Source organism: Mauremys mutica, chromosome 23 (assembly GCF_020497125.1).
Source record: "Mauremys mutica isolate MM-2020 ecotype Southern chromosome 23, ASM2049712v1, whole genome shotgun sequence".
In the NCBI taxonomy this organism is placed as follows: Eukaryota; Metazoa; Chordata; order Testudines; family Geoemydidae; genus Mauremys; species Mauremys mutica.
In genome coordinates this window covers 20,558,542-20,578,143 of record NC_059094.1, presented here as the reverse complement: position 1 = coordinate 20,578,143, position 19,602 = coordinate 20,558,542, and the positions used below count along the sequence as shown (strand labels likewise).

The window sequence follows — 19,602 nt, the reverse complement described above, 5'->3', positions numbered from 1 at the left end:
GGGAAGGCTTCATCTAAGGAACTGTACAGTTACTCAAGTGCACCCCCTCCTCTGGAGGGTAAACCCAAAATTATACCGTCTTGCGGTGCACAGAGAACTGTGCAGCATAAGCTCATGAAATTCACCCCCTCCCTCAATGTGGAGAGGAATATACACAGCTTTCTGCCCCCGGTTATGACTCCCACACACTGGTTTTAGACAAAGCAAAAATAAGTTTATTAATTACAAAAGATAGATTTTAAATTATTATAAGAGATAGCAAACAGATCAAAGCAGATTACTTAGCAAATAAACAAAAGCACAGTACTAAAGAGATTGGATATGCGTAGCAACTTCTCACCCTAAATGATGATTTAAGCTGTTTACAGAGATTCTTAAGGGGCCAGCTGCCCTTGCTTGAAGCTTAAGGTATTCCTTTCACAGGCTAGAAATCCTTCTAGCCTCAGTCCATCCCTTCTCCCCCAGTCTAGTCCTTGTTCCTCAGGTGTATTTATTCTCAGAGGGTTCTATGGGCAGAAAGAAGATTTCCAAGCTGAGGGAACAGCTGCTTCTAGTCTGTGTGTGTTCTGAATCTCTGGGTAAAGTACGTTAAATTCTGTATCTAGTTTGAATTGCTGGCCTGGAGAGAATTTTGTAGAAGTGATAAAATCTTCAGCTTTGCTGCCTAGTCATTGTAGTACGGAAGAGCTCTGCTCTGTGTTTCAGTGAACAGAACTGTTCTGTCCAGCTTCATTTGTTAGATTTGTAATCTCAGAAACAAACCCTCTTCATTATCTGTAGGTTTGTGTACTAGGCGGAGTAAGCTGGAAACTGCCATTTCATAGAATTAGAAATGTTGGGCTGGAAGAGCCCTCAAGAGGTCATCTAGTCTAGCTCCCTGTGTGGAGGCAGGACCAAGTTAAACCTAGACCATTCCTGAGAGGTGTTTGTCTAAACTGTTCTTAGAAACCTCAACCTCCCTTGGAATCCTATTCCAGTACTTAACTATCCTTACAGTTAGAAAGTTTTTCCTGTAACTAACCTAAATCTCCCTTGATGCAGATTAAGCTGATTACTTCTTGTCCTACATTCAGTAGACAGGGACAATAATTGATCCCCATTCTCTTCATAACCCCGTAACATATTTGAAGACTGTTAACAGGTCCTTCTTCAATCTTCTTTACTCAAGACTAAACATACCTGTTTTTTTAATCTGTTCCTCAGAGGTCAGGTTTTTTAACCTTTTCTCATTTTCATAGCTCTTCTCTGGACTCTCTCCAGTTTGTCCACATCTATCATATAGTATTGTACCCAAAACTGAACACAATTGAGGCCTCCAGCTGAGGTCTTATTGGTGCTGAGTAGAGTGGAACAATGACCACCTGTGTTTTACAGATGACCACTCTTGTTAACACACCTCAGTATGATGATAGTCTTTTTTTCGCAATTGGCTAATAATGTTGATTTATAATCAGTTTGTCATCCCCTGTAACCCCACATATCCTTTTCAGCAATACTACTGCCTAGCCAGTTATTCCCCATTTTGTAGTTATGCATTCAGTTTTTCCTGCCTACATATAGTATTTTGCACTTGTCTTTACTGAGTTTCATCTTGTTAATTTCAGACCAATTCTCCAATTTGTCAAGGTCATTTTGAATTCTAAGAGTATCCTACAGAGTGCTTGCAGCTGCTCCCAGCTAGGTGTCATCCACAATTTTCAAGGATACTTTCCATTCCCTCTTCAAGTTATTAATAAAAATGTTGAATGGTATGGGACACAGGGCAGACCCCTGGGCTACCCCACTAAAGTCCCCCCAAGTCTGAGCGCGAAACATTGAGAACTACACTTTGAGTATGGGGTTTTCAACCCGTTGTGCACCCACCTTGGAATAACTTCCCTAGTTTGCTTATGAGAATGTCATGTGGGCCTGTGTCAAAATATCAAGATATTTGTGTATCTGCTGTAAAAAACAAACAAACACAAACAAACAAAAACAAAAAAACAGAAAAAAACTCAGCTCCACAATTAAATAGTTATTTTGACACCTATAAGTATGGAATGTGATCACTGGAGAGGAATGCAAAATGATCTACTGCACAACAATGATTTGTTTAATATATGAGTTAAATTTGCATAGTGCCTGGTACTTTATTGTGAAGTGCACCTTGTATCAAGGCTGAGATCTGGCGCTTATCATGTTGCTTATGCTGAGGCGGGGCTGGCTTTCCACCAAGGACTCTGTACTGAGCAGGTCAGGGTGGGGACAGACTAAGTGACTAGTGAGTTGTGCTCTGTTATGGATATTTCAGCAGACACATGGAAGCCCTTGACGTGAGGTGTGTGTTTCTCTTTCCTTTCTCTCTATTTCTTGCCTGGCTTTGGACTTGACAAAGGTTCATTACACGTGTAGGTTTTGAAGGGGGGATTGGGCAATGTTGGGAGTGCAGAGGCCTTATACTGGGATCTAGAGATAATGGGTAGCCCTGTGACAGCGCAAGCTAGTGGTGAGGCACTTGCTCAGGAGGAAACAAATTGGTACCGATGAGAGCAAAGGTGCATCAGTTATCAGCTCCTCAAGGTTCCTTTTCTGCAACATCTGATTATTATAAACAGGCCAGTCGTGAGGCCTGATTGCCTTGTAGGAGTTTTAAACAAGGAGTTTGAGCAGTTTTTCTCTGTACTGCAGTGGTCCCCAAACTTTTTACCTTGTGTCCTCCCCTTACCCCTGTTTTTTGTTGTTGTTTTGTTTTGTTTTGTTTTATGTCACTGTTCTGAGTTTTTCAAGCAGGTGAATGTTACTTTTCCCATTGGTTCCTTCCCAATTCTTATATTACAAAATCCATACAGTAGTCTGTAACTCCCATGTGTATCAAATGTTTTGTTTTTTTAAAACTGGTATAGTAATTTGTGTACATATTCTTAAAATCCTCCAACAAAATGTTCCTGTATTTTTTTTTCTTTACTTAGGAGCACTGAACGGTGCTTGTGGGATTATAGCCAGTATTTGGAAAGTCCCTTTTAACCTTCTTATCCCATGAGGAATGCAACACACTTAAAATAAGAGCTTGGTTTTTTTCTGGGAACGTGGGATAGATTTTTCTTGTATTTGTCTCCGCGTGTGAGTCCTGTGTTGTATGGCATGTTCCCTTGTTCTGTGTAAAGCTTTTGTTTTTCTTTTAGCAGTTGTGGGGTCTGAAGACATGAATGAGAATGAAAACAATCTCGTAGTTAATCATAGCTGGAGCCATAACAGTGATGATAAAGCTCCCCCTAGGTACAGTATATCTGAAATCCTCCTGATCAAAGGAAACGGTGAGATCGGTTGTGCATGGCACCTATGCTTGTAAGTTCTAATGAAGAATGGAATGGTGGCATTGTATATTTGGGTATTTAGCTGCTGTCATCCTCCACAGAGCATCATTGCACACTGGTGGCAAATGACGCATCGTGCCAGACAGGGTGGGGGATGTCTGCAGTTATTTATAGATTGTCCAGAATAGTTCTGAGCAGTGAAGAGAGAGTTCACGTGTCCATGGAGGAGGAAGACAGTAAAACTTTCTGCCTTGACTTCCTGGAGGTTTTCATGTGTCTGAACTAAGAAGCTATTGTGGAGAAAGGCAGCCATGTGGTACACACCAGTGCCACCTGTTGGCCAGCCTGTATTTGCAAAGCAAGAGAGCGAATAGTATGCAGTGTTGTTGTAGCTGTGTCGTCCCAGATATTAGAGAGACCAGGGTAGGGTAGCCAGGTGTCTGGTTTTCGACCGGAACACCCGGTTGAAAAGGGACCCTGGTGGCTCCAGTCAGCACCGCCGACCGGGCCGTTAAAAGTATGGTCGGCGGTGCTCTGGAGCTAAGGCAGGCTAGTCCCTACCTGTCCTGGCTGGCACTGCACTGTGCCCCAGAAGCAGCCAGCAGGTCCGATTCCTAGGCAGGGGGGAGCACAGAACTCTGTGCGCTGCCCCGCCCCGAACACCGCCTGCGCACTCCAATTGGCCAGGAATTGCGGCCAGTGGGAGCTGCGGGGGCGGTGCCTGCGGGCAAGAGCCGGACTTGCTGGCCGTTTCCAGGGCCTTGGGGAAGGGGCGGGGCTAGGGTGTTCGGTTTTGTGGGATTAGAAAGTTGGCAACCCTAGACAAGGGGGGGTGTGAGGTAATGGAGGTTGGTTCAATAAAATATCTGACCTCACCCATCTTGTTTTTTTAATAGGGAATAATAATAATTTTAGTCTGTAGGGCATTCCCACTTCTCTGACCCCCCAGATTGCTGCTTTATAACAAAAATATAACATCCCATCCACTAAAACATTATTAAATACATAATATGAAAACCATACAGTACTAAATAAACTCCCCCCTTCCCCACCCCCACACAGGGAGGGTCCTGTGCAGGGACTGGCCTTGACGGGATGAACAGCTTGGGAGGGCTGGGTGGAGGGAGGCAGCTGGGGGGAGAGTTTCAGCTCCCCACCCCAGTAAGCAAGGCACACCATTTAAATTCCATCAGAAACAGGGTGAGTGAGGCCTCGCCTAGACACACAGGCTGCACTGATTTGATGGACTCAGCTTTTAAATCCCTGTAGTTAAACTGGTAGAACACTTGTGTACAAAAGATCTGAGTCCTCTTGAGAAATATTCATTTCAGCCTTGCTCTGTCACACGCAGCTGAGATGATTAAACAGGCTGACTTATGTGAAACAAGTTTTCAGTAGTAGAAATTATCCCTTCTTTGCAGGATGAGGATTGGTTGTTTGTTTTTTTTGTTGTTTTTTTCTCCAGATCTAAATTGTGTTTTGATGAGCTTGCTGTCTGACACACAGAGTGTATAAGTGTCTTGTTTTGCCTTCTCTTTTTGCTTTCAGACAGAGTAAATCCAAGATGGATGTAACCACTGAGATGGTGCGATCCTCTAGCGGGATGGTTACAGACAACGCTTGTATCTTATCAGAGCAGAATTTTGGGCTAAGAGATACTATAGTTAAATCTCAACTGGTACTGAAAGAGGATTCCTATACCTATCTCCAGAATTTCAGGTAACAACTGTCCTTGGGAGTACAATTTTAGGCATAATTTTAAAATAAGTAAATCTCATACATTTGTAATTTCACCTGAAATCCACAGCAATGGGAAATTTGGGGGGAAAATAGACGTTAGCCCCTGCCATCTGGAACAGCCTTTCTGTATCTCTCCTCCATTTACACAGTTGCAGAGGAGCATGCTGTCACATGAACAGCCCCTGCTTAAGCAAACAGCCTTTTTTTGTACATCTTCTTCATTCTTTGTCTCTTTTCAGAACTCACCTGAACATGCTACATCTCCCTTTGCCTTGGATTCTTGTCTCTCCCTGGCTTCTGTTTATTATTTATCTCTGTAATGGCTTCTGGTTTTGGGGAGACCGTTTGTATGAAAGATGACGTTTAGTATTGAAAACTTTATTTTGGTTCAAATCTCTTTAAACAAGCCCTTCCTGAATAAAAGAACAAGTGAGAAAATTGTCCCAAACTATATATATATATATATATATATATATATATAATTGGAGATATACCAATCTCCTAGAACTGGAAGGGACCTTGAAAGGTCATTGAATCCAGCCCCCTGCCTTCACTAGCAGGACCAGTTTTTGCCTCAGATCCCTAAGTGGCCTCCTCAAGGATTGAACTCACAACCCTGGGTTTATCAGGCCAATGCTCAAACCACTGAGCTATCCCTCTGCCCCCCTAGATCTTTTGTAAAGTAAATACACTCTATAAAATGCTGCAGGAAAGTTGCTGTCACAGGCTTGGATTGCAGCTCTAGGATTTTGTTGAACCCAAGTCTCTTTGCAGGTTTTTTATTGGAACGTACAATGTGAATGGCCAGTCACCCAAAGAGAGCCTCGTGCCTTGGCTGAGCCGTGATGTTGAGCCTCCGGATGTTTACTGTGTTGGGTGCGTATTTCTTCCCCACTAGCCCTTCCAGAAACTTCTCTGGGTAGCTTGCTGATGAATGTGTCGTGTGTAGCTATCCAGCCAAAGCTTTGCAAACAAGGGTTTAAAAGCGAAGACGTTTGCATTATCTATAGTGGCTCTTATTCCAGAAGTGTTTGTTCTCTCTACTGGCATAGTGTACTTTAGATGCTTTTATGCCGCACTGTGGTTAAGTCACTTTAATACTAATGGTCATTTACTTTTGCACTTAATGCACTGCTAAAATCAACATATCTGGATTAGAATTCCAGTTCCAAAATCACATTTAGTGCACAAAGTATAAATGATCTCTTCCCCGGCAGAAAAGGCTGGGAGAGTTAAAGCAAATGAAGTGAATGCATCCATGTGTTCCCTCCCTCCCTCCCTCCCAGCTTCCAGGAGCTCGATCTGAGTAAAGAAGCGTTCTTTTTCAATGACACACCGAAGGAGGAAGAATGGTTCAAAGCTGTAACTGATAGTCTTCACCCAGACGCCAAATATGCAAAGGTACATGTGGCTTGGGGGTGAAGTTAGTTTTGAAACTTAAACCAGTTTCCAGTCAGGCATCTTCTCGTGTTTGCTTTCCCCTGGTTTGTCTCCAGTGTGTCTGTCTCCTGTAGGTTTTTGCCGGGCCAGCAATGCTCAGTGTGGGTGGTATATAGCACTTTTATGCAAGGCTCCTAGACCTGGTCACACCCTCCTGAGAACATTCCCATAAGCATTAGTAGTGAGAGCTAAGGACATTTGTGCCTCACACTCTGGGTTAGAGAGGGGCATAATGGAGCAACCAGGCAAGTTGAGCTCCCTGGTCTGCTGAGATGAGTGGATAGACAGTGTCTTGGCACTTGCCAACCTCTGCTCAGCAGCAGCACCAAGCAGTGAACTGTCCTGTAGTAGGACTATTGCTCCCTGGAAGAACAGTGTTGGAACATTAATATTTTTGGTTGTTTATACTTTGAGCTCACAACAGGGTGGGGTGAGGTTTTCCCCTGAGAAACAGTCCTGGCTATCGCAATGCCTTTGGCTTTCTCTTTCAGGTGAAGCTTGTACGACTTGTTGGGATGCTGCTGCTGTTATACGTGAAGGCAGACCATGCTCTGAATATCTCCGAGGTGGAAACTGGGACAGTGGGGACTGGAATCATGGGGAGAATGGTAGGAATGCAGTGTGTGCATGGGCAGGTGGTGGGAGGTTGTCTTTGGGAGGGCCCTGAATACCTGTTCCCCTGGCCCTGAGTCACTATGACTGTTCCTGCAGCTAAAGGAGGCCTGGATGCATCTGTCTCTCAGGGAGACACAGGGTGCTCCCAGGGCATGTAAGAGTGACGCAGAATCTCGCCTTTGGTACCTGCCTGATTGCATGTAGTGCAGGGCTGACTCTCGAGAGTTGGAAATCAGCATGGAAACCAGGCTGGGTTGTAGGCATCTGCTCAGAAGAACAGAGTTCGGTTCTCCTCGGGGAGATTTCATAAGCTTTTTGAAGATGATATGGACCACCTCTTTGCCCTTAGAACCTACCCTCTGGTAATCCCCGAGATGCTGCATGGTGAGGGCAGTTCTGAGCATGGCCCAAAGCTGCCTTGTCATCTTACAAAATATTCTTTATGGTTTGTGTTCAAAGAACCAATTTGTTACTTGGCAGTTTTAATTACTTGCCAAAGCAGCCAACCAGCTTACTCTTAATGGTATAATGTGCTGTCATATGAGCCGTGTCCTGAATTGCAAATCGAATTCCGTGCACCCTCCTGCTCTGCTTTGCTGCTGTTTGCATGGTGTACTATGCTAATGCTTGCTGTCCCTCCCACAGTGATGGAAGGGCATGGGCTGGCTCACTCTCTGAGGTTTGTGTATATTCTCCTTTGGGTTTTGAGCCTTTCTCTTTCCCCTGGAGCCAGACTGACTGTGCCAAAATCCTCTGGGTTGTCTAAACTGGGGTAACAGTAGTGAACATTAGTTCACCTACAGTCCCAGGAAAACTCACAACCAGTCTCTCTTCCTGCCTACTAGGGTAACAAAGGTGGAGTTGCTATACGGTTCAAGTTCCACAACACCAGCGTGTGCATTGTGAACTCTCACCTCGCAGCTCATACAGAGGAGTACGAGCGGAGGAACCAAGACTTCAAAGACATCTGCTCTCGGATGCAGTTCTGCCAGTCGGATCCAAACTTGCCTCCCCTTACAATAAACAAACATGAGTATGTTTCCAAGGTGTACATCCATCGGATCACTACAGTTCACTGCTTGGCCTCTGGCTTTGATGGGACAAGTGATGGGCTGTATCAGGGTGGCTGGCTACACTTTCTGGTGTAAGCAATTCCCTGGCAGGAGCTTGAGAGGTGTGGTCGAGTAGTCTGAGCACAGGCCATGGAGCCAGGAACTTGTCAGTTCTAGTCCTAGCTTTGAAAATGGCTCCCTGTCACTGTCTCGTTTTCCCCATTTGTAAAATGGGGTGAGTACATACTTCCCTCCCCAGGGGGCTGGGAGGCTTAGTTTTTTTCATAGCGTGTTGGAAGATTAAAAGTACTATCAAAGTACCTCCTCCTCCCAGTCCTTCACATGCACACATGCCCCTTTTCTAAATACAGAGAAACGAAATTGCATTGGAATGTTAAAGGGGGTTAAAATTCAGATTTCTTGGCCTCCTGGCTCAACAGGAGCCGGAAGGCGGCAGTTGGGTGGTGGGACTGTCTGGGCAGGAAGTGGTTGCTGTGTGTCTGCTATGGTGGCCCGGCAGACCTAGCCCCCGACTTCTTTCCTTTACGCTGGTGAACCTTGGGAAGCTTGTCCCTGATGAAATACCTCATTCCAGGGAGTGAGGATGAAGCTAACGTGCCGGATTGGCTCTTGGAAGCTCCAGACACATTAATTTACTGTGCACTGTGCCTTGCCAAATTGCCCAGTTAACATGGAGGCATGTTTTCTTCACGAGTTCTGAGTTTCCTTTATGTGCTTGTATCATGGCAGTGTTGGTAATTAAGTCTGCAGACAGAGCTAGATGCTAAGGTAGCCCTGCTAGCATGGAGACACTGCAGAACTGTGCTTGGGATTAACTGGGTCCTAAACAGCTCTGCGCAGAGAGCACTGTGCCATTGGGATATTGCTGCACATACTGATGATGTGCAGCTGAATTTCTGCAGAGGTGCCTGGGGCAGCAGTCTGTGGCTTGCTCAACCCTCCCTTGCTCAGGAAGCTGTGGTTTCATCAGGCTTCCCCTTCACATGTGGCTGAGGCTGCCTGGTTCTGAGCACTGTCAGCAGGGTGAGATACAGTGCTGCATGGGGGCATGGCAGCCGGGGCACACCTGTAGGAGACAGAGAAGCCCTTCTGGCTGCTTGTAGAGACTACAGTAGCTGACTCTGTCAAACAGGGATTTCACCCTTGTGTGCTGTCCTTACAGTGTCATCCTGTGGCTCGGGGATCTCAACTACAGGTTAGAGCCGCTGGGGTTGGAAAAGATGAAGATGCACATTGAAAAGGAGGAGTTTCAAGATCTTTATCAATATGACCAGGTACAGACGTGTCCTCCCAGAGGACAGGTGGGCCCCACATTCTATGCTCCTAGGAAAATGACTCCTCTTTAGTGGGAGGCTTATGAAACTCTCGTTTGCTCTGAAAATCACCTGCACACTGGCCCTGACAGAATAGCTAACCCTGGCTTTCAGGGTTCGCAGCATTAGAAGCTGCTTTTGGGTTGGTTGGTTTGATGTCCATGGAATGATCTGAAATGGCTGCTGTCCTTGCACAGAAGAGTTTGAGCCAGGAGCAGCGGTCCCTCCCGTGGCTCAGTTGGCCTCAGCATGCACTTCGTACACCAGGTCACAATCCACCCACCTCCTTAATAGCTGGTTGTGGGGCAGGGCACCACGGCCTGGCAGGAGGAAGTCAGCCCTTTGAGGTATTGGATATAAGGGCTGCTCAGAGAGTTAGGTAGTATTGCCTAGGGGAGTGTGAAAGCTACGCAACTAATCAGTTACGCGTCCCTTGATTTGCTTGTCCAGTGTGGTTCTCATGAAGGTTAATGTGGGTGCCCAGCTCCTCCTCCTATGAAGGGTGGGCGTAGGTGTGTCTGTGCCCATGAATACCTGGGTTCCGTCTCTCATCTAGAAAAAATATAAGTAGTGAAATGCTAATCTCCTAGTATTACAGTGAGACCTACGATACATGAATCAACAAGACATTTGTGTGTGTATATGCATTTTCACAATGGGTTTGATACAGGAATCCGTGGGTGAAAATTCTCTCTGGCCTGTGTTACGCAGGAGGTCAGACTAGATGGTCGTAATAGTCCCTCCTGGCCAGGAAATGTAAGACTCTGCATAAAATACCATTATCACACTTCAAAAGTTCTAACATTAGAAAAATCTGCCATTTTCATTCCTATGTGTCTATGGAGATTTCCTTTGGAAATGGCAGCACAAATGTTAGATTGTGTGTGCACAGATGGGGGACGTGTGTATCTGTGCACATACCTGCACACACTTTTATCACTTTCCTAGAATATGGTGCCCTTTTCCCCACTCGGGACTCCAGAAGGACTTGTTTCAACAATTTAAGTTTTCATCTATTTGGCTTTTTTCCCTACTAGTTGAAGAAGCAGATGGACGCGAAGGCTGTCTTTGATGGCTTTACAGAGGGAAAGATTACCTTCCAGCCAACCTACAAATATGACACTGGCTGTGATGACTGGGACACTAGGTATGCCATGTGTACAACCTCAGCCGTCATGTCATTCCTGTCCATTAGCTCCTGTATGCATTGTTTAAGGCAGTAAAAACAAGTCTACAAGAGCTTTTAGATCCAACAGACCTAAGGAAGTGAAAGAATTTCTGATTTTTTTTTTTCAAATGCTTGTATAGATTTATCTTCCACTTTTGGTGTGTGCGTGTCCAGCACACTTGGGCTGGAGATTTTTGGTCAGCGATACCCATTACTACTGGTGCTTACAGCTGAGGGTATAAAGATTAGGGGCCTCCCCGTCATCTCGCAGTTCCTTTTGTCTTCCTAGAGCTACCAGTTGGAGCTTGCGGTCATGCCTCACAGCTTACTGTTATCAGCATAGCCTCTTGCTCTCTTTCACTTGCCAATTAAGACAGCTTTCTTAGACTCAATAACATCTGCTAGGAGAGGAGCTGCAGGCTCTGATGGCAGGACCTCCTTGTATGGTTTTCTGTAAAGATAAAGTTTCATGAAGGCCTCATCTGAAATTGCTATCAGAAGTGGTGTCAGATTTCCATTTAAATCAAATAATAAATCTATTGATGTTCTTTCTGAAACTGCCCGCTCCTGAGGAGAAGAAGAGGTTACAGGCATTGGACATATGCAGAGCACTCTCGTCTTATATTGACAGAACAAGGCTGTGTAGCTCCTGTCTGAGTCTTTGTGGCTCACACTGAACAGATGTGAGGACAAGCTCTTTCAGCACAAAGATCTTCTCATGTATCAGGACTTGTTATGACTTAGCAAATGTGACATCTCCAGCAAGAATTACCGCACGTTCTACCAGGGCTTGGGCTACCTCAGAGGCTTTCCTGAGAAAGGTTCCAATCATGGACGCTTGCAGAGCCGCTGCATGGTTCTCCGTACATGCATTTGCTCACAGTTATGCCATCATCAAAGCATCCAGAGCTGATGCAAACTTTGGAAGGAAAGTCTGTTGCTGTTTCAGTTGACTCCGAGTCTCCACCACTAAAGGGGCATTGCTTAGGTATTACCTAAAATGGAATATACATGGGTATAAGCACGTGAAGAAGCAACAATTACTTACCTGTACAGTAGCTGTGGTTTTTCGAGGTACGCTCTACAAATACATATTCCGTGACCCTGCCTTTGATCCCTGCTACTTCAGATAACAGCAAGATTCCGGTGCAAAGGAATGGGTGAGCCCCTCCACCCTGCCCTTCGTGCATTCTTTTGAAGATTCGAGGATACTCAAGGTATGTGCATCATCCCAATGGGTACTGCTGACCAAAAGTCTCTGGCTGGAGTGCTCCAGGCATGCGCACACCCTAAAGTGGAATGTGTGTACACAGTCTCGAAGAACCACAGTTACTGTACAGGAGAGTAACTGTTTCTTTGAGTCCAATGCCAAGGTAAATCCTTGGACACATTTTGGAAGACTGGGAATCCCATCACTAGGTTTGTGGGCACTTGTGCTGTCCCCTCTGCTCTGACTCTGATGTCTGCTAGATTTTTCCTACCCCCTGTCAGGAATAAACACTTTGATCTCCTTAGTTTTGAAGCTTCTTCCAATGCATCACTTTCTTCCTTTTCAAACAGAATTTTGGAGATCTTTTATTTGCTGATGCCCAGTAGAATCCTGCCTGGCTTGGCTTGACTTGTCACAAAGAGTGCTTTCTTACTGCAGATACCTACATGCATCCCCCAAAAGACTGCTGGATGCATATGTTCTTCATGTATGTTCTGGCTGGATTGTAGATTCTGGCTGCAAGAGTCAGAATGTTTGATTCTGCTCAATGGTGTTAAAGGAGAAATGTTAAGAGGAAAATTTAATTTTAAAACTGGGAGCTTTCTTGCTTTTTCCAAAGTCCCTCCAGTCTGAAGCAATTCAGGATAGTCTCTAAATGCTGCTTCTCATATAATGTCGAGGGGGGAAAAACTTGCTCCCCTTAACAAGAACAAAGGTGACTGATGGTACAGAAATACGTAGACAGACACACCCACCCTCTGCAGCTTTGCACTGAGGTTGTTTGGAAACAAGCTGCAGGTCCTGGTAGAGCACCGGCTAAACCTCTGCCACTGGAGAGATGCCTGTTCCTGGCAACGTTCTAATCTGCCTTGCACTGTTACTCCCCCTAGATTGTCTTCTGGGAAAGCTTTAATTGTGGCTTCCTGTTTTAGTGAGAAGTGTCGTGCCCCAGCATGGTGTGATCGGATCCTCTGGAAAGGGAAGAATATTTCTCAGCTGAGCTATCGCAGCCACATGACTTTGAAAAACAGTGACCATAAGCCAGTGAGCTCCATTTTTGACATTGGGGTAGGTGCACCATTATTCATAGTAGTAACAATGCTAACCTTCTCCCTAAGGCAGTCACAGCGGCCAGCCATCCTGATTCTTTCTCTTCCCTTATAAGCTATTGCTTCTGTGTTTGTGCTTCCTGTAGCTTGGCCCTGATAACAGTGCCCTGAGATGGGACCATTGTTCTCAGTAAAACACAGGTGCGACTGAGCCTGTTGCTCCTGGCAAGATGCAGGTGAGCTCATCCATGAGCAGAAATAGGTAGTTGTTCATGAATATCCCCTTATGCTTTGTTTCCTCCTTTTTATCTATGTCCCTGGAAACTTGCAGCGTTTACATCAGCAGACAGGAGTGTAATTCGCTGCCAGACTTTAACAAACCAATCCCAATGCAGGCTGGCTGATTTTATCTGCTAGGTGGAGCAGCCTTCCACAAGCCTGCCCAGCAGTGGGCAAATGTTGGGTCAGAGACACTGGCCCGTTTAGTTCACATTAGACCATGAAGGCGCGCTTTCCTGCATTGTATGCATTCTTTGGTAAAGGCTGGAAACTGGTTCCATTTTAACTTGCTTTTGGTAATAAATCTGCAGTAATTTTCCATGTGTTTTACCTGTGCTTCTGTATTCCAGCCTTCTTTAAAATCAGGTTGCTCCATATGTTTCAGACTGTTACAATTCTCCTGCAGAGACACAGTAAATGCCCATTGGTGAGGTGTCTCCCCCTTTCAGGTGAAGGTTGTGAATGAGGAGCTGTACCGAAAAGCCTTTGAGGAAATAGTGCGCTCATTGGATAAAATGGAGAATGCCAGCATCCCGTCGGTGATCCTTTCCCAGAGGGAGGTAGGACATGTTCCCATACTTCCCCTCCCAGGGCCATCAGTTCAAGGGAGAAATGAATCCTAGAACCAAGAGGTAGTCCAGTGTAATTGTTAGCACCGGGGGCTACGAGTCAGGACTCGTAGGGTCTATTCCTGGGAAGTTTACTAGCTAGAGGAATAAGCATGGAACTGGCGATCAGGAGCTCCGTAGTTCTAATCCTGGGTTTGCTGCAGAGTCATGGTGAGGCCCAAAGCAAGTCACTATCCCGTTCAGCCTCCCTTTGCCCCTCTGTGAATGAGAGTCCTGACCCAGGCCTGCTAAAAGGCTCTGGGATCCAGGATGTAAAGCAGTTGGTACCAGTGAGTGCAAAGTAGAATGCTCACTATTTGTAGTGAATTATAAAATTCTGCTGCTTGCACAGATGTTCCATAGCTGCTGGGAACAGGTACTTTCCATTCAAAAACCCAAACAGTCACCACCACCCTGCACTGCCCAACTGGAACACGGAGGGAATAACTGCATCTCTCACTTTAACTTGTTCTTAAAAACAAGAAACCTAATAAACCCCGAACTAGTGAGACCTCTGGAGACGGTGACTGCGTGAATGTCTCTGCTTGGAGGGCTGGATACCAGAAAATCTATTCAAATGGAGCATTTAAGGTCCCCTGTGTAGCTCTAGCTTCAGTGGAATTACACCAGCAATGAATTTGTCCCACAAGGCTGATTGGCACAGATGACCTGGGTTCCTGGGAAACACACAGCTTGGGCAGGTCACAGTTAACATCGGGAGCTGGGTGTTTAATGTTCAGGCATGGCCGATAGCTCATTAACTAATGATTAAGTAGCTGAGACACATGAATGTTCTAGAGGAAGACCTTTCCCTGCTCTTTGAGGAAGTTGCCGGTGGTGGGCGGTGATGGAGAAGCAAGAGATGATGATGCTGCAATATTTGTTCCTAGTTCTTCTTCAAGGATGTGAAGTACATGCAACTGCAGGTGGAGACCTTTACTATCCGTAATGGACAAGTGCCTTGCCAGTTTGAATTCATCAACAAACTGGATGAAGACAACTACTGCAAAGAGTGGCTGATTGCAAACCCCAGTAAGGGCTTTCTGTTACCAGGTGACTGACTCTTCCAGAAGATTCTGCTTCTAACTACTCATCCCATATTAATAAACCAGTATCTTGCTTGTTTCTGTTTGGAGTCTGTCATGGCCCCTGTTTTAATCAGCTATTTGCTAGGACTTGTCAGTTTCATGACTGTATTTACTGAGCATATGTTTATTTTCTTCCTGCAGATTCTGAAATGACTATCGAATTGGAACTGTTTGTTAATAAATCAACAGCTACACGTTTGAACTCCGGGGAAGAGAAACTCGAAGACATTCTGATTTTGCACCTTGACAGGGGGAAGGATTATTTCCTGTCTGTGATGGGAAATTACCTGCCCAGCTGCTTTGGGTCTCCAATCCAGACACTGTGTTACATGAGAGAACCTATCCGGGACATGTCAGCAGAGTCCATTCGAGAACTGGTAGGTTAATGATGGAGCTTCAGATCTTTGGGAAGCTTGCTCTTCCAAGCCCAGTAGAACCCCCACTCAGTGCCAGGCTATTAAACCTCCAGCTGCCCCCTTGTCTCATAGTGTTAATGGGCATTCGCCCTGTTTCCTTTTATTACTATTGGGTTTATCTCCAATAATCACGTTGACACCACCTGTTCCCTTAATCCCAGAAGGGGCTGGCTTGGTTGATGCAACTTCTGTTCTCTGATGCAGTGCACCCGGGCTCTTTGAGCTATCTGAGTTCCATGCAGAATGTTAAAAAATGAGATTCTGTCTGCTCTTGCCTGGTGTTAAAGATCCCATGGCCCTTTTCCTATGAGTAGAGATCTACCTCCATGTCAGTGGCCTTCTCCTGATTGGTGTGCATTTGGTGCCCATTGGTTATTTCATTTAGATGGTGCCATACTGGAAATGTGTGTGTTTTGTGTATGTATGTGAAGCAGTTTGCCATCCTTTCAGGTGGGGGTACTGTACTGTGTGTGCTGTATTAGTCTATACTCAGACCAGTTGGTGAGGCTGCCCTACTCTATAATGTTCCTTAACTCTGAAACCCTCGTCTCTCACTCTGTGCTTTGCAGACTTCAGTAAGAGTCTGGCTTGCTCCTTTGCAGACCCTGCTGCCGCTACAGATGAGTGATGACATTTTTCGGGATGAGAAGCCCCTGGACATCCCCAAAGAGCTGTGGATGATGGTGGATCATCTGTACCGCAATGCTTCCCAGCAGGTAGGCAGTGTCTGCATTTGAGAAACTGCCCTTTGTTCTGCCGGACACTTAGCTGAGTTTTGAAGACCATCATGGAAATTAACAGCTTTTGTTGATGCTAGCAGTGTGGACACTAGCCAGAAGTGGGAAGAGTCCCTTCTCGCAAGTGTAAGGAGATATAAAGGAGACTTGTGTGACAAGAGGCACGAGCCCCTCGAATGCACTGAGAGTGAAGGAGACTGGCTTTGTGTAAAGAACCAAATAATGCATGTCAGCAGCTGTTTTCCTTTGCTTTGTTTCGTACTGCAATACAGTAACCTGGACTAGAACGGTTGACAATGTGGTGCCTACTGATATGCACCAGTCTGGAGAGACTTTCATGGCACCTTGTACACCTATTGTGGGGTCTCTGGGTAAAGTATGGCTCACACATGGTTACAGTAAATAGCATCATAACAGATTATTCTGTTTGTTTCCCTCTCTGTGACTCCAACGTCTGTGATTTTTCTGTTGCAGGAAGACCTGTTTCAGCAGCCAGGCCTAAGATCTGAATTTGAGCAGATCCGAGACTGCTTGGATACAGCAATGCTCGATACACTCCGTATCCTTTGGAACTAATGTTCAGTGAGGCTGATTCGTGTATCCTGTGCTGGAGCCACTTTACACTTGGAGCCTCCAGCAGCCCTGGGTGCTCCATTACATTGTATTGTCCCTTGAACTCTGTTAATTGAGATGTGTTTCTTTAGCACTGATTGTATCAAGTCACAATGTGTCTGCCAGGTCTTTGCTAAATGGACCGCTGGTCAGTGCAGGATGACCAAGCTTGCTTAGGGCCACCCCAATACTGGAGTGAATTCCTTCAGGAATTAAGGCCCATCCCAAACCTTCCCACCTTTTCTTCTCTAACATAAACATATAGCAATATGTGTATTTATAAAGTCTGAGTCTATAAAACACTGCACTGCACACACATCTTCCCCTGAGGAAAGGAGGAGAGAACAAACACATGACAGAAGTTAGTCACGTTGCTTAATATACTTCTGGAAGGTGTTCAGATCCTAGAGAGACTAGCGTGGTGTAAGAACATGTGTAGAATAGAATAGTGACTGGTACTGGGACCATTTATACCTGTCATTTGTTTGCTATGTGGAATCAGTCAGGATAGTACAAACTCTAGCAGTAGAGCCCTGAAAATCCGTGGGTATCCGCTTTATAGCCGTGGACCATTTTCACGGATGATAGCGCGGATGCAGATACAAATTTTGTATCCGCACAGGGCTCTGACAGAGCTGGGCAGGCAGCTGTGAGGAACAGCAGCGCAGACCCTCCACCTACCCTGGGAAGGAGGCCTGGGGGTCAAGAACACAGGCCGGGGGCTGCTCGGGCTCCCCACCCAGGGCAGGTGGAGGGGCCATCGTGGCTGCCCGCCTGGCTCTTACCATGGTCGGGCTGTGGCTCTGAGCCGCCCCCCTGGCCAGAGCCGGAGAGCCACACTGGCAGCTGTGGGGAGCCTGGGTCCCTCCACCTGCCCTGGGCGGGGGGCCTGAGCAGCCCACGGCCTGTGTCCCTGAATCCCAGGCCTTCTGCCCAGGGCAGGTGGAGGGTCTGCGACTTTGCGCAGGCTCCCCCCAGCAGCCCATGCGGCTCTCCCTGACCAGGCTCTGGCAGGGGGGAGCCATGGTGAGGAGAGCCCTGCAAATCCATGGATATCCACAGACACTTTTTGAGGATTGGATGCGGATACACATTTTTGTATCTGTGCAGGACTCCATCTACCAGCTATGAACATGTTTGGGAGTTGTGGTGAGACCTCACCAATGATTAAAGGTTCAGCCGAGATGCTAACAAACCAGATCACTGCACTACCTTTTCTTTAACCATCATCGGGTCAGTCGGCAGCAACCATTCAGTAGCTGAGGCCCTGCTGTTGTTCCTGGAAAGCCTGCCAGAGCCTGTTATCTGCTACAGCCTCTACAACAACTGCTTGCATTGTGCCAACAATTACACGTTGAGCCGTCAGGTAATGCAGGCACTGCTGCAGAGGGTTAACATAATGCCTTAAATGAACATGGAGTTTGAGTGTTCTATGCCATGCAGATAACGGGCTCAAACCCCAACCAGCTTATAGTCTCATGGCTCTAGAAGGTACCTAGCACTGGGGCTCCTGGTTTTTATTATGTATCATTAAGGCTTGTGTAATTGTATTGATGCTTTGAGCTTCTAGCCATTCTCTTGGTGGCTTTTCACAGTAAAGTTCTTACTTTCTTTCCAGGTTGTCTCCATGCTGCCCATGTGCCATAAAAATGTGTTTAACTATCTGGTGGCGTTTTTACGGGAACTACTGAGAAATTCAGGGAAAAACCACTTGGATGTGAATATTCTCGGTAAGGTGAACAAAGTGACCAGTCTGCTCGGTGGGGCCTTGTAGTAGTTCATATAACAAGCCATGTGTTTCTCTGAAATGACTGCATTAGTGGGCCCTTGCTATCTGCTGTTTCTGGTGCCTGGCATGTAACCTGGCAGGAATCAGACTTCAGCCAGAAAAGCAGAAAATAAGGCATTGTCACACCAAAAAACACCCTCTATTGGCATGAACATTAAAAAGTGCTGCCGAAAAAAGGAAAAATTGTGATGGCCAACTTTGCACTACCCACTCCTCCTCCTCTCCCACCCATCCCCAAGTGGAATCCAACTGCGCCACAGTTTTCTTTTGGGAGGAATTATCATTGACATCTGGCTATTGACTGGCTTTTATTGTCTTTCGTGCAGCTAGTATATTTGGTGGCTTGTTGCTGCGACCTCCTCCCCAACATCCCACGCCTGATGTAACTGAGAAGAGGAAGGCTCAGCAATTCATCGAGCAGTTCCTCTTGAGAGAAGGCAACTCTCCATGAATTCTAGATGCAGCTAATCTGTTTTTTAGAGAAAGCTATTAAGTTACTGTAAAAATATTTTTGTACCGAGCGTAGCACCTTCAGAATGTTACAGTATTTTATTCAGAGTACAATCTATTGATATTAAATACAGATCAGACATGTAGAACCAGTTTTCACTGTATTAAGTTGTAAAAAATATTGAATTTCTAAATAAGTTTGATAAGACACAGAGCACTGACATTTTATACTGTATTTTAATTATTTAACTTGTATTAAAACCTCAATTTTAAAGTTCCTTTTATTTAAAATAACAATAGTCATCTTAATGCACTCTCCCAGCCTGCCTTTCAGCCTGTTTCCCTGTTGGCTGGTCTGGGTGTTTTGGTCTGTTCATTTTAATTAAATCCCATCCCTTTAAAAGCATGAAGCAGAGTGAAAAATGAGCCACAGAACAAGAATTCCCAGGTCTCTTGCTAACATTGCATAAACTGATCAGTAGACTGCAGGGAAGAGCCTTGCTTAGGGTTTGTTTAGCGCTCACGCAAACAGGTGAATGAGAAGAAATTTAACAATTCTATACCTAGATGAAGAGACTGTGACAATGCTATTATCCAGACCTATGTAGATCAGCTCATTTGCTGAAGATGTTTGCTATTTGTTTTCAGGGCAGTGACTGATAGCCAGCATAATGTGAGATGGTTCAGTGCTAAGAAAGAATATTGGGTCAATGAAAATACTG

At 45.6% G+C, this 19,602-nt stretch overlaps 1 protein-coding gene across 9 annotated transcripts in view; it reads left to right on the top strand.

Annotated features, from left to right (window-relative positions):
- The window catches only part of INPP5B (inositol polyphosphate-5-phosphatase B), a 39,377-nt gene extending 20,219 nt beyond the window's left edge, over nt 1–19,158 (top strand). For 3 of the 9 annotated variants that reach the window (XM_044997812.1, XM_044997810.1, XM_044997811.1), the window contains exons 2-17: nt 4,842–5,012; nt 5,808–5,909; nt 6,320–6,434; nt 6,965–7,081; nt 7,934–8,121; nt 9,324–9,435; nt 10,512–10,621; nt 12,785–12,920; nt 13,630–13,740; nt 14,679–14,841; nt 15,018–15,253; nt 15,895–16,008; nt 16,504–16,588; nt 17,880–18,007; nt 18,260–18,371; nt 18,757–19,158. In XM_044997812.1, the coding sequence (XP_044853747.1) occupies nt 4,858–5,012; nt 5,808–5,909; nt 6,320–6,434; nt 6,965–7,081; nt 7,934–8,121; nt 9,324–9,435; nt 10,512–10,621; nt 12,785–12,920; nt 13,630–13,740; nt 14,679–14,841; nt 15,018–15,253; nt 15,895–16,008; nt 16,504–16,588; nt 17,880–18,007; nt 18,260–18,371; nt 18,757–18,881 (2,109 nt within the window). In that variant the 5' untranslated portion in view covers nt 4,842–4,857 and the 3' untranslated portion in view covers nt 18,882–19,158. Of the gene's footprint in view, nt 1–3,161; nt 3,325–4,841; nt 5,013–5,807; nt 5,910–6,319; nt 6,435–6,964; nt 7,082–7,933; nt 8,122–9,323; nt 9,436–10,511; nt 10,622–12,784; nt 12,921–13,629; nt 13,741–14,678; nt 14,842–15,017; nt 15,254–15,894; nt 16,401–16,503; nt 16,589–17,879; nt 18,008–18,259; nt 18,372–18,756 lie in introns of those variants that run through there. The other 6 variants (XM_044997808.1, XM_044997809.1, XM_044997807.1 and 3 more) reach the window with 5 other exon arrangements.
- Nucleotides 19,159–19,602: the final 444 nt, after the last annotated feature.